The sequence below is a fragment of the Lissotriton helveticus genome, chromosome 3_1 (genome assembly GCF_964261635.1).
Source record: "Lissotriton helveticus chromosome 3_1, aLisHel1.1, whole genome shotgun sequence".
In the NCBI taxonomy this organism is placed as follows: domain Eukaryota; kingdom Metazoa; phylum Chordata; class Amphibia; order Caudata; family Salamandridae; genus Lissotriton; species Lissotriton helveticus.
The window spans coordinates 93,990,009-94,004,810 of record NC_136061.1 but is presented as its reverse complement, the minus strand read 5'-3'; the positions used below and the strand labels follow the sequence as shown (position 1 = coordinate 94,004,810).

The 14,802-nt window shown below is 43.9% G+C and overlaps 1 protein-coding gene across 4 annotated transcripts in view; it reads right to left on the bottom strand.

Moving 5' to 3' along the window:
- PAFAH1B1 (platelet activating factor acetylhydrolase 1b regulatory subunit 1) overlaps window positions 1-14,802 on the bottom strand; it is a 593,618-nt gene that overhangs the window by 426,406 nt on the left and 152,410 nt on the right. For all 4 annotated transcript variants that reach the window (XM_078679307.1, XM_078679308.1, XM_078679311.1 and 1 more), the window contains one exon: window positions 7,354-7,574. In XM_078679307.1, coding sequence (XP_078535433.1) covers window positions 7,354-7,385 — 32 coding nt within the window. In that variant the 5' untranslated portion in view covers window positions 7,386-7,574. The remainder of the gene's footprint in view (window positions 1-7,353; window positions 7,575-14,802) is intronic.

Below are 14,802 nucleotides of genomic sequence, written 5' to 3'. Positions count from 1 at the left end.
AACACACGATTCCAGCCCTGCAATCGCTTCACTGGCTACCTACAGGTGTAAGGGTAATGTTCAAGGTACTCTCTATAATCCTTAGAACATCCTAAGGAAAAGCACCGCTATACCTATAAATTCAATCTAAGCATTGCAAACAAAACAGAATACAGCTTACAGGTTTGCACCATGTATTCTACTTTACTATAAGTTAACTGGATGCACACTGCTTTCTCAGTATCGCCACAAGCTTGGGAACTCAATACCAGCCAGCAATATTAGTACTCAGAAGCATGTACAACTCCAAAGACTGATCAAAACACATATTTCCTAGATAACTGCACCACCCCACATTCGGGCAACAGAGCCCAGAAAGACAGCGCACACTCAAGTGCAATCCTCAGTTTTGGAAACAACCCAACTAACAAACTGCTTTCAATATGCAGGCAAGCTAAGAAAGGTTGACCTATGGTCCGTATGGCATTCATTTAAAACATCTACTATGAGGGATTTCCATCACCAGTACTGATCAGCGAAAAACTAGTAAGCCCCAAAGGAACGGGCATAGGATAACTGATCAGATGTGTCACATACTACTGGACAATTTTGCACACTTTAATACACTACACCACTACAGATCCCAATTATCTATACACTCTGACTGCTACTTTATATTTCACAATAACACTGATACAGGAGGATAATGAATCCCCATTACAACAGATTCTCCACTTCTCTCTCCCTTCAAAAATGCCAGCTCAGGGACACAGCTATAGACATCTCAGATTGGACAACCCAATGCAGTCACCAGCTAAGCCGGCTATAACCATAAGAAATGCTATAAAGGGATCTGAAGAGCTGTTCAAAGCTGCCAGCATAGTAAAAACCATAAACCGGTGTGTCTCTCACACTTCATCTAGTAACATAATCACACCTCAGTGGGCATAATGCAAGACATGGAAGGATTAGGTTACTTGCCCTGTAAGAATCTGTTCTTGGCATGTAGAGCTGTAGATTCACATACTTTGCATACACCTGCCATCTAGTGTTCGGTCTGGATGTATGCAAGTTGTTTTTCTTCAAAGAAGTCTTTGCAGTCAGAAGGCAAGGTGACAATGGCAAGGCGATGGAGTCTATGCCCATGCGCACTATTGTTCAATTCTTTTTCCTCAAGAGGACAAGAATGAAGTGTAGTATAGCGATGGCCATGCGTATAAAATGTGAATAAGAACTGCAACATCCATAGGTGTCCAGGAAGGAGGGAGAGCGCATGTGAATCTACAGCTCCACATGCCAAGAACAGATGCTTACAGGGTAAGTAACATAATCCGTTCGAGGCATGTGTGCTGTAGATACACATGCCTTGCATAAACTGTATAGCAGTACCCTTCAAAAGCAGTGGCTAACCAGTGGGTGTTGCAGTTGTTTGAAAGAGTGTCTTTAGCACTACCTTTCTGACACTAGCCTGTTGACGTGCTAAATCATCTACACAATAATGCTTTGTAAATGTGTGTGGTGTAGACCATGTAGCGGTCCTACATATATGTCCGCTGTGGGAATTTTACCTAAGGCTATAAATGCTATTTTGCAAGTATAATGTGCTCTAGAAGGTACTGGTAAAGTTCATTTAGCTTTTATATAGCAAGTTTGAATATATTTGACAATCCATCTCAAAATGCGGCATTTCCAGATGGGTTTTCTTTTATGAGGTGGAGCAAAAGCAACAAAAAGTAGTTATGCGAAAATCTTTTGTCGTCTCAATGTAGCACAATAATGCTCTTTTGACATCTAGTGTGTGTAGAGCTCTCTGCTACAGAATCAGGTTGAGGAAAGAATACAGGTAACTCAACTGATTGGTTGATGTGAAAAGCAGAGACAACTTTTTGAAGAAATGTTAGATTTGTACGTAGAACAACCCTATCTTTTTGCAGTTGAAAGTAAGGTTCTTCTAAGGTTAATGCCTGTAACTCACTAACTCGTCTTAGTGAAGTAATAGCTATTAAGAAGGCCACTTTCCATGAAAGAAATTGCAGTGAACAATTGTGTAATGGTTCAAACATCCGGCCCATAAGTCTAGTAAGAACAATGTTAAGGTTCCAGGCAGGTGGTACTCTGGGTGGTATTATTCTTTTAAGGCCTTCCATAGAAGTTCTGATCACAGGTGCTTTAAATAAAGATAAATGTTGCCTGTTCTGAAGATATGCAGCTACTGCTGCAAGGTGTCGACAAATAGATGTGTAGGCTAAGCTTACCCGTTCTATATGCAAAAATGTCAAATAATGTTTTGTATAGATGCATCTAGCAGATCAATTGAATTATTATTACAATATTTGACAAATCTTACCACTTAGCTACATAACATGCTCTAGTGGTAGTTTTTCTTGCTTCTTTGTGGTTTGTCACACAGTCTGGTGGTAGGTTTAGGTAACCAAACTGACTTTGGAAGCCAAATCGCAAGCTTGAGGTATTTGGGATTTGAATATCTGATTTCGCCAACATTCTGCGTGAAAAAAAATTGATGTTATGTGAAAATTCTTATGTGGAATCACTGACCGTTCCATGGTTGACAAGCCCAGGTGGGAGCTACGAGAATCAGTGTGAGAGATCTGCTGGAGTTTCTGAACTAGAAATGGAAGGAGAGGGAGAGGCAGAAAAGCGTAAGCAAATATTCCTGACCTATGACTCTATAGGGCATTGCCTTTGGAGAGGGGATGTAGGAACCTGGAGGCAAAGTCTGGGAATTTTTAGTTCTGTGCAGTGGCAAAGAAGTCTACTTGTGGACATCCCCATTTTCGAAAGTACGGAGGGAGAACTTGTGGTTGAAGTTCCCATTCCTGTATTCGTTGTTTCATTCATCTCTGCTAGTAGATGGATTTTGTGATGAATTTCCCACCGTCAAATGGTCTGAGAGAGGTGTGATAGTTGTAGAGTGTGTCCCTCCCTGTTTTTGTATATAGTGCATTGTCATATTGTCAGTCTGGATTAAGACAATTTTCTTTACCAGGTGAGGTAGAAAAGCTTTCAAAGCTAATATAACTGCTTGCAGCTCTAGGTAGTTGATGTGATAGTTCTGCTGTTTGGAGTTCTAAATACCCTGAAATGTCAACAATTGTAAGTATGCTCCCCAACCTCATTGAGAGATGCATCTGTTAGCACGACTTGTGGTATAGGGTCAATGAACGTTCGCCTTGTTTTTAATACAACTTTTGAGTGTTCCACCACTGCAGAGAGCGAGGAGTGCAGCTGTCCACCAACACTAGATCTGTCAGTTGACCCTGTGCTTGATTCCACGGACGTGCTAAGCATTCTTGTAGAGGGTGTAGGTTTAGTCTTGCATGAGGCACTATCGATATGCATGTTGCCATCATCCCTAGTAACTGCATAAATATTCTGACTGGGAGGTACTTGTTGCCTTGAAACTGTTGTAACAGTGTAATTTCTGAATCCTAGCAGCATTAGGATATGCTAGAGCCAGCCGGGTCTGGTGGCGCAGTGGACTAATGCATCCACTGTGAGGGGCCTGTGTTCGACCTCATGGTCACAGGTTCTAATTCCGGCGGGTCCACTCCGCCTTTCATCCATCTGAGGTCGATAAAATGAGTACCATTGAGTTGGGTAACATTATACATCTGTTATTCAGCGCCTTGAGACCTTCGGGTGATACATGCTCTTTACAAATGTCCATGTTATGTGAGTGTTTAGAATGGCTCCTAGATATGGTTGTGGCTGATTGGGTTGAACATGGGATTTCTGTATATTGACTGAATCCCAACTGATGTGGAAGAATTAGGGTAATCTGAGTGTGATGTACCCATTAGAGATGAGTTGGCTTATGTGAGCATATCGCTTAAATATGGGAACACATGTATTTGCTGCCTTCTCAGATGTGCCGCTACTACTGCTAGGCACTTGGTAAACACTCTGGGTACAGTTGTTACTCCAAAGAGAAGTACTTTGAACTGATTATATTCCCCGATCACAAATCTGAATTATTTGCGATGTGCTGGGTGACTGGGTATATGAAAGTATGCTTTCTTTAAGTCTAGCATTGGCAAAGTCGACTTGTTGTAAAAGGGGAAGTACTTGTTGCAGAGTAACCATGTGGAAGTGTTCTGACCATATGTAAGTTTAGCGTTTTGAGGTCCCATATTGGCCTTTACAAACAGTCTTTTTTGGGAATTAGGTGGTATAGTGAATATACTTCTGTTCCTTGTTGGTGTAATGGGCTGAGTTCTATAGCTACTTTTGTTACAAGAGCTTGTACTTCCTGTTGGAGTTCTAAAGACAGTTTGTGAACGCAAGTGGGAATGTGGGGAGGGTTGCTTGTGTGTTCCAGGCAGTAACCATGTTGGAAAATATCCAACACCCATTTGTCTGTTGTTATTGACTGCCAAATAGGTAGACATGGGCAAAGACTGAGATGTTGAGTGTGTATTTCCTAGAGTTTCAAAAAGAAAATATTCTTATAGGTCTTCTTTATGTTAAAGGGTCCCCATGATAAGTGGCTGCTCTGGCAATTAACTCTTGATATCAGGAGAGGTAGGTTTGGCTAGATACAGATCAGGATCTATGTCTCCGTGGATCAATGTTATAATCATACCATGGGTCATGTAGCTGATAATCTTCGTATTGATTATCAGGTATGTCTTTATCTATGTATGGAGACCCTGGAGGTGTAATGGGTCCGATGGTGTTATGACAGGTTAAAGTGGTTGGAGGAATATTAATAGGACTAATGGCTATGTCATTTTTCTTCTTTAGAGGTATTCTATTCTCCGTGTCTATCTTTCTTTTTGGTGGTGGTATCACTAGTGTAGTGGTAATGTGTCCAGGTGTTGGGTTAATGTGGATGATCTTCTGTTTAGGATCCAGCTTGTGCTGCATTTTTTACAGCTTCGGCTGTGGTGGCATTGAGGGAGCATCTTTGTCTTTCGGTGCCGAAATGGATTTGTCTTTGATCTTTCAATGCCGAATGTTTCAGAATCAAGGGGGCATCATCTCGGCTCGATCCCGAACCAAAAGGCTTGACTGTTTCGGTGCTGTGCCGTAAGGAGGGGCGTTGGAATCAGAGTCTGTGCCGACCCTGGCCTTATTGCAGGGGTGGCCGTAAGCCTTTGCCTTGATTGGAGTGGGTTTCGTAGGGAAGGGGCTTTGGTACTCACAGCACAATGTCTAGATGGAACGTTGTGGTCGCTTAGAGTTCGACCTCCAACTCTAAAACAGAGTCCTCAACGGAAAAGGCCTTTCCCGCCGCCACCTCCATCTCTTCTGGTACGGCCTCTTCACCGAACAAATCAGGAGTTTCTTCGATGGACTGTCAGTACATGTCTCTGCATCAATCGCGACAGTCTCAAACTTTTTCGAACAGAACAACCTACACGAGTCGCAGTCTTCCTCTTTATGTTCCGGGGAGAGACAAAGGTTACAGATCAGTGCGCGGGTATTTAGAATGGCACCTAGGACAGATTTGTAACGGCGTCCGTGGCATCAGCAGAAGACTGGATGCAGGATCTTCGAGTGAAAACTGGAGAAGATCTAGGGCCAAAGGCCGCGGTCAGAGTTTTTATGGATAATGTAAGTTCTCCGAAGTTCTTCGACACGCAGAAGATGGTAACGCGATTGAAAACAATGCTGACGAGGGTACAGTGAATTGTGAACCGAAGGGATCTCGATTGACTGTTTCGAATCGGAGCGCAGCAAAACACGTCCGGACCCAATGCCGGAAAAACCCAATCTAACAATGGAGTCGATGCCCATGCGCACTATCAGCGAAAGGAGGAGCCACCTTACCTTGTGACTGCAAAGACTTCTTCGTAGAAAAACAACTTACAAACATCCGAACCAAACACTAGATGGCGGGAGTAGGCAAAGCATGTGTATCTACAGCACACATGCCTTGAACAGGTTTTGTACTTCGGATCAAAACAAAGGCAACATTCTTCCAAACACACCCTCTACACAGTGTACCCATGTAGAAAAGCGCTTCAGCATCCCATATAGGGGTATAAGCAATACGTAAATTCTGCAAAACAATTACATTTAATGTCATCTATGTTGGTTCTGTCAACAGTATTGTGCACTAGCCCTTGGGATCAAGTTCTGCCTCGCCCCCAAACATGAATGCCACATCTTCATCAGTTAATTTCTTTTACATTTTTTCACATTACAAACAGGTGACATCACTATGTAACAGGTCACCAATTCACATAATGGTTTGATGGAATGATAAAATATAAATCTGTACACATTTATTCAACGTTTGGAGGACTTGCAGTGAGGCAGCTGATGTTTGAGAATTTATAAAAGTTAGGCTCAAGGTCCAAAGCTGATATGCCAACCATTAAAGTGTTTTGGTTTCATGAGATGGCACAAAGACGTCAAAATATTTTCTTTCCAGCCTTCTTCCAAATTATTCTTCCCAGCAAAACATGCTTTAGATTAATTGTAGGAGGTAAGAGCCTTGCAACACTACTCAAACAGAAAAGTCTTATGAAAGTCATTTTTTATGAGGCAGTTTGTAAAAGGCTAGGTCCTTGCAGTCCATTGCAAGATCAGGAATTGTGTTATAATCTGCTGCAAACTGCAAACAGGCATTTCTTACTGGAAAAGGAGACCAACTCCTGCTCTCATGAGATGATCAGCCTTTACTTTTGCAAAATATTATTGTGCAAACCCAACTGCAGGGCGGAGACGTCCCTGTGCACCCCGATATCCTTCCAAAGCTCCCGGCTATGTGTTACAAAGGCTGAACTTGCAAGTTTATTTTCACTTTAGTTATTGTCAGATTATCTGTTGATTCGAAAGAAAAGGTTGCTTATTATCCTAAAACGGGTGTTCAGATTGAAATAAAACTGAGAGAAAAAAGGATTCCAAGTGCAACCCAGTGAAAAGGATTCCAAGTGCAACCCAGTGTCACTTTCTAATCAGGATTTGGTGTAAATCTATCCAGGGTTTCTTGCCCAGATATGTATGTGCATGAAGGAACCAAACCAACATGCTTTAAACATTTTTAGATAGTTTTGTCAGTCACTAAAAGGGGCTAAATCTGCTTACCACGAACTCCAGAATTTACCTCAAAACAAAACCATAACAACTAAAAATTACATAATGAAATGCTTGGCCTCACAGATGCACGCTTTCATACTATTTGCATTGACCACACACACATACATCTGCATAAAAATGTAAACAATTTAGAAACAATAGAACGCCATTAGTTTGAAATATGTTCAGTGGTGGTGTAGGACCTAAACAGATTGCACTACTCAGAATGACCACTTGATATGCTACGTTTTAAGACACAATCTTACTTTCCAAAATATTTTTAAAAAAATTCTTTAAACTGAGGAGCAGGGAAAAAAGTGCACTTACAGCTCATCTCGTTGTCTCTGTGATAGCACCATGTTGGCTTTGATGTCAGGGTACCGTGATAATGCTGTGTCAGCCTCCTAATGGAGATCAGAATTGCCAAAGCTCCACAGATATGCAATCAAGGTTGCCACCAAGTGGCACTAGCCAGAGGGAAACGACTTTTCTGCCAGCAAAATCCAACAGGAATGTCAAAGGCATTCAACAAAGAAGGTTCATTCCACCTGAGAAAGGAAGGAAAGACGACATGTGTAATGCTTTTGCACATAAATTGTGATAATAGTAGTGCAATATATTTACCAAAATTATCACAGCAATTTACTGAGGTGAAGTAAAATGGAAATACATTTCAAGAGGACATTTTTGATTTAACAATGGACCAATACACCAGCAATTAATTCATCATCAATCTTTATTTCGGTACATTAGAACCATAAAAGATACATAAAAACATCAACTAATATTGTTACAAAGTCCAAATAGCGATAAGAGCAATTTATACAAAAGAAGCACGGGTGGGGGGTATCTAATCCTTACATCTTAAAACATTAATTTAAATAGGTTAAAAAGGCATCAAGAATAAAAAAAAGTACATATGATATTCGAGGTTAGAATCCATAACCAATCAAGAATTCCAATGTTATTAAAAAGTTAACAATTAATATATATATATACACACTTAATTAATGAAGCATTGCAATTAAGAGTATCATCTCATTGGGGCTACTATATTGTTTTAACCCCTTCCGCGCTGATGACGGAACCGCTCCGTCAGCCGCGGTAGCGATGTGCTGATGACGGAGCGGTTCTGTCATGGCCCGCTCGACGCTGATTTCGCGCCTGCGCGGCGCGTTCTATTGAGCGGGCGGGGCCATGACGGAACCACATGAGCACAGCTCAACTGAGGCTGGTGACGGAGCGGTTCCGTCACCAGCATGGGTGCGCCGTGCGGCACCCCGACCCCTTAGCGCTGCGGTGGAATAGCCGCCGCAGCGAAGGTGTTAAACAATTGCCTTGCAATACAAAAATTCTCTAAAGTTTCAGGCCCACTTTTGTTGTAAAAAATGAATTGCTAGCAAAAACCTGCTAATGCCAAAGACAGTAACCTGTCTAGTATCCGTCTTTAGAATCCTCTCTGCCTCTTTATATGATCTCACTCCTAGATTTAAACAGAGCGGTTTGAGCCATCTTTTCCTAGCTACAACATAGGCAGGACAGAAAAAAGGATATGCCGCTCATCTTCTTTGGGTTTACCCGAGCATAAGGTGCATAAATCTGTCTTTTCAATGTGATTTGACCACCTTGCTACAATTGTGTTTGTTAAATACACCATATCTATATTTCATGTACAATGTTTTAGCAAGTGGGGGATAGACCTCGTCAAAAAACTGCTTAAAGTAGGCACTATCTTTAAACAGAAGGAACTTACTCAGAGTTCCACCCACTCGTTCATTTAACACACTGTATTCAATATAAGCCCAGAATGAAGATTTCAAAACCTTTTTCGAGTCTTGGGTTAATGTGGATGGATCATCCCAAAACTGCGATAGGCCAATCCTTTTCAGCCATGGACAAACAGGTCTTAGCCATTAAATCCTGTTATTCTGATTTAATTCCAGTATTTCTTTTAAACCGGCCTTATAGTCTAACAACTCCGGTGTCGACCAAAGTCTTACCCAAAACGTCAATGGTCTCAGAATCGCATGATGATCAGTACGTTTCATATTCAGATCGAGAATAATTAGTATTAGTGGTGTGCGTAGGGCAATCTTAGCAATGCTCTATAAAATTTGTTTTCGCAAACCTCGAAGACCTTTCTGCACAAGGTTCCCCATAATTCAGCTCGTATAACGCTGCAGATTGTGCTTTATACTTAAATACCTCTAATGCTGGGGAAAAAGCCTTACTAAGACTGTTCCCATGTCTTTTCATAATTGGTAGCGTATTTTGTTTCAAAGTCCTTTTACTTCGCTCTATGTGGGTTTTCCATGATAATTTAGTATCCAATCAAACACCCAAATAACAAATTCTCTACGTACTCCAACTTCGTCATTTAAAACCAAGTTTTCCCGAAAAGTTTTATAGGGATTTATGGCCATGTATTTCGTCTTGTTAGTATTGATCTTAAGGCCTTTATTGTTACAATATGTTTAGAACGAGTTTATTCAACATTGCAGTCCCTTGGGCGTTTGGGATATTAATATAGTGTCGTCAGCTTAAAGGAGAGCTGGTATCCTTTCTCCCCTTAATTTTGGTGCATCATTTTTATAGCCCAAATCTCATGATCTATTCCAAAAGATTACTGGCAGCCCTTGGCTACTCAAGGACTCCCATAGCAGATCTCAGGGAATAATCTCATCAACAACTCTTTCACATCCACTATCTTTTCGGAGAGCTGGAAGCACACAGAGATCAGCGCCCTCCTGAAGAAACCCACCGCGGACCCCACAGACCTCAAGAACTTCCGGCCCATCTCGCTCCTTCCCTTCCCCCGCAAAAGTAATCGAAAAGACAGTCAACAAGCAACTGTCCGCCTTCCTCGACACGAACGACTCCCTCAACCCATCGCAGCACCGAGACTGCCCTCATCGCAGCCACCGACAACATCAGGACCCTGCTCGACAACGGGGAAACCGCCGCCCTCATCCTCCTCGACCTATCGGCCGCATTCAATACAGTCTGCCACCGCACCCTAACAACCCGCCTCCACCACGCCGAGATCCAAGGAAAGGCCCTGGAATGGATCACCTCCTTCCTCTCCGACAGAACCCAGAGAGCCCGTCTCCCGCCCTTCCGTGCCGCGGCCACCAAGATAATCTGCGGCGTACCCCAAGGTTCCTCGCTCAGCCCCACCCTCTTCAATATCTACATGAGCCCCCTCGCAGCCATCGCGCGCAACCTCAACCTCAACATCATCTCCTACGCTCACGACACCCAGCTGATCCTCTCCCTCACCAAAGACCGCACCACCGCCAAAACCAGCCTCCAGGAAAGAATGAAAGACGTCGCGGAATGGATGAAGCTCAGCCGTCTGAAACTGAACTCAGACCAGACGGAGGTCCTGATCCTCGGACCAACCCCCTCCGCCTGGGACGACTCCTGGTGGCCCCCTGCCCTGGGCTCCGCCCCCAAGCCCACGGACCACGCACGCAACCTGGGCTTCATCCTTGACTCCTCCCTCACGATGACCAAGCAAGTCAACGCAGTCTCATCCTCATGCTTCAACACCCTCCACATGCTGCGAAAGATCTTCCAGTGGATCCCCACCGAAACCAGAAAGGCGGTCACCCAGGCCCTCGTCACCAGCCGGCTGGACTACGGGAACGCTCTCTACGCTGGAACCACAGCCAAACTACAGAAAAGACTCCAGCGCATACAGAACGCATCTGCACGACTCATCCTGGACATCCCCCGTCACTCCCACATCTCCGCCCACCTGAGAGACCTGCACTGACTCCCCGTCAGCAAAAGGATCACGTTCAGGCTCCTCACCTACGCACACAAAGCTCTCCACGACAGGGGCCCAGAATACCTCAACAACCGCCTTACATTCTACTCGCCATCCTGCCAGCTCCGCTCCGCCAGCCTCGCCCTCGCCACCATCCCACGGATTCGCAGAACCACCACCGGAAGATCCTTCTCCTACCTGGCCGCCAAGACGTGGAACTCCCTCCCCACCCACGACTGACCCAGGACCACCTCTCCTTCAGGAAGCTCCTCAAGACCTGGCTCTTTGAGCAGTAGCAGCCCCGCCCCCAGCGCCTTGAGACCCGCTCGGGTGAGTAGCGCGCTCTACAAATTTCGTGATTTATTGATTGATTGAACGCAGCCTTAAGATCTACAAAGGCTACATATAAGTGCAAACTTCTTATATTTACGTACTTCCAACATAGGCAACAAAATCTAAAAACCTGATCAATGGTACTTATTTTGGGTCTAAACCCTGCCTGAAACTTTGAAAGGATTGAGCTTTCCTCAATCCATATGTTCATACGATTTAAAATGTGCCTTGCATAGATCTTTTGTAAAATATCAATTAAACTAATTGGGCGATAGTTTACTGGGTCGCACCTATTGCCCTTTTTAAAAATTGTAACGATTTCCGCCCCCTCCAGGTTTCAGGAAAATCTGCACCCGCTGCTACGTCGTTACATAAATAGTTCTGTTTAGCAACTGCTTCTTATGTAAAGCGCTCCAACACCTTCGGGTAAAGATCGCGCTACAAAGCGCTTTGATTGTAAAGCGCTCTGATATCCTTCGGGATCAAGTTCGCTCTATATAAACCTTTATATAAATAAATAAAAATATAAATCTTTTTGGGCATTTTAGTTACCAGCTGAACCAGAGCTGCAAACCTAAAAATGTGTTTTCCTCCAATAGTATGGTCATAAATCTATCAAAAGTATTGGCAAATGTGTTATAGATACCTGCCAATACTTCGCCATGCTCCAACATATGTGCCCATTTTAGTGAGGGACGGTTATTACTAACTTAAACGTCATCGGGTCTTGCGTGGACTATCTCGTTTATCTTTGTTGCGCTAGGGAGTAATCGATTGTGGAGCAACAACTGGAGTGGATGATAGTCGCTCTCTATTCTAAGCATAATCTTTAAATCTACTACATATAGTAGATATAATCAATTCTACTCTGGGAATTGACTCTACCGAATGTGTGGGCCTTTGGTGTGTGATGCTAAGCGTCCAATACATGCTCCCAAACCGTGCCCAGCCGCTAACCTCAATTTGAACCGCTAACAGTACACGGAACAGGATTAATTCAAAAGCATGGGGGATAGCAACACACTATTCTATCAATATCTGATGGTTCTCTAATCTGCCTTCCTAGTTAAAGACTTTGAAGAGTTTTTAAGTGCTCTCCAGACATCTTTTAGAGACACACGCTACTTGAACTCCAATCGGACTTCAGGACAGGAGGCAGTACGAAAACCACAACTGTAAAAAATCGTTGACTAAGCAATTTGCATTGTGGTTTAAGGGGACTCCTGTCTCCGTATCTTTGAATTGACAGGAGGCTTTGGCATGGGGAATCGTTCCACTCTCCAGTAGATCCTGAAATGCACAGTTCTCGGCTGGTTCTCATCCCACTTGGAACACTGATGCCTACGCATAATGAAAACCAATTATCACCAAACTTGCCAGGCTACAACTAGGAGTCTCCACTGGTTCAATTCTCTCTCCTAGTATATTCAACATGTAAATGGAGCTTCCAGCATCTATTCCCTATTACTTTAATAGGTCAGACCACTACCAAGCACACATCAAGTCAACTACCAAAGGAGTACAATTACAGCTCCAAAACAGCCAAGAAATCAATCTTTTCAAATTAGTGCAATCCTTCTGCTCCTGAGACTGGACTACGAGAAATCTCCATTTAAAGAAACTCCCAAACTGAGCTGTGCTAGTCTTTTTATTTCTCACTGCATGCAATTGTCAGGCAGGATTGGAGCTTGAGAAAATCTAATCGCATCTCAACATGCCTGAGCTCTTTGCAGTGCCTTGCAATAGAGAGGGGTATCTTCAATACAGCAGACATCACACTTAAGGCACTCCTCTACAGTACTCCAAATTATCTATCAAAGAGGTGGGCATACAAAATAAAAAATCCCAACTCCATTATCTTCAGAAAATTTATCTGGGGTGTCCAACTATACTTCAAACATTAAAATGTCAAACACTGAATACTTCTGACACACCGCCTGTTTCATGTCACCTATTAATCATTTCCATATTACTAGATGCACGGTTTGACCGTTGTTGGACTTGGGCCTTTTTGCAGGTTCACCCCTAAAATGTTTGCATTTCTCCCAGCCTTTTTCTCTGGGGAGTGTTAGTGGTTTTACGCCACTGGGCACTTAAGCCCTGTGGTCCAGTGTAAAGTGTGTGCGCTCTGGGTTACATTTGTGGGAGTGAGTGGCCTGCCATCCATAGGAATGCATGGGGGATTACCTACTCAGTGTGTGTCAGTGGTAATTCCTGTTATGAGAGTAGCAGTATGGTCAAGTCAGGTATGTATGAAATTGTGAGAATAAATGCTGCGCCAATGGTGCGCGCAGATTTATTAATTTATTATGATATGTGAGAAATGCCACTTTTAGAAGTTGGCAATTCTGTGTGCTGGGTGTCTGCCTGCCTGATATGAATTGCAGGTCTGGATTTGGAGGGACAGGGCAGGCTGAGCCAGACGTGGGTTGAATAGAGAGATCTGCAGTTGAAGTATGGGGAGGGGTGACCCTTTGATCTGAGCAGGGCTGTGCCTGGCAAGGTGAATGATGGCTCCACTTCCCAATGTGTGGCTGATGGCAGACTCCCTCTTCCTCAAAGGCAGGATGCAGCCTTGTAAACAAAGTGCTCCAGGACCACACCGAACTGGTTCTGGCTGGGTTCAGTGACTTGTGAGAACAAAGTCTTTTGCTGGTATAAGTGAAGGGGCTGTGACCCCATGAAATTGTTCAGTTCCATGGTGCTCTAGGATGATGTGGTGTTCCTGATCCTGCTGGGGCATGCTGCTGCTGGGGCCCAGGAGGAACTGCCATGAGGGATTGCCTCCCTGGGCCCTGCATTGCCCCCTTGATTGCTGAAGACTTTTGCTTTTGGAGCTAATGCTCCCTGCGAGCGCTATATTTTAATTCTTTCCTGGAGGAAGAAAGTGTTACTACTGGATGCCAAGACAATCCTCTGTCCGTGTAACCAGAGTGAAACGACTTTGAAATTTTCATCCATCTTGCTGAAGCAACTACCCAAGGGCCTGATTTGAGCTTGCCTCCTGCTGAAGTTTCAGGGACATTAGACTTCACCCATCAGCCATCCGGATTCCTATTTGAGGGGGATTCTCCTCGCATGTGAGGCCTCTGTTGAGAATTCCAGAGCCTATGGTTCTACTGCGGGGAATGCAGGCTGAAAGTCATTGTTATCGTGGGCTGCCGCAGCTGAGGAGCTGTTGCCGCTGAGAGACGAATTTATAATCCATAGAGAATCATCGCTATCACTATTGTGGGCCGCTAGAGTGGAGGAGCTCTGCCGCGGAGTGCCCGCATTTGCCATCCTATGAGAATCATCGCTACCACTATTGTGGGCTGCTGCAGCTGAGGAGCTGTGCCGCAGAGTGTCCGCATTTGCCGTACTATGAAAATCATCGCTATCGCTGTTGTGGGCCACTGCAGCTGAGGAGCAGTGCCGCCGAGTGCCCGCCATGTTATGTTATGTTATGTTAAGGGGGTATTTATTAAGCGCACTATCACCGTGGGTATCATGGCGCTGAAAAGGTACATGAGGAGGAACAGAGGGAATTTAGCTAGGTTGTGGGAAAAGCCAGGTTTTTAAAGATTTGCGAAATTGAATGAGAGAACCAGAGATCCTAACTGGGAGAGGAAGGGAATTCCAAAGTTTGGGGCCGAGGAAGGCAAATCTTCGACCACCAGATCTGCAGAGTT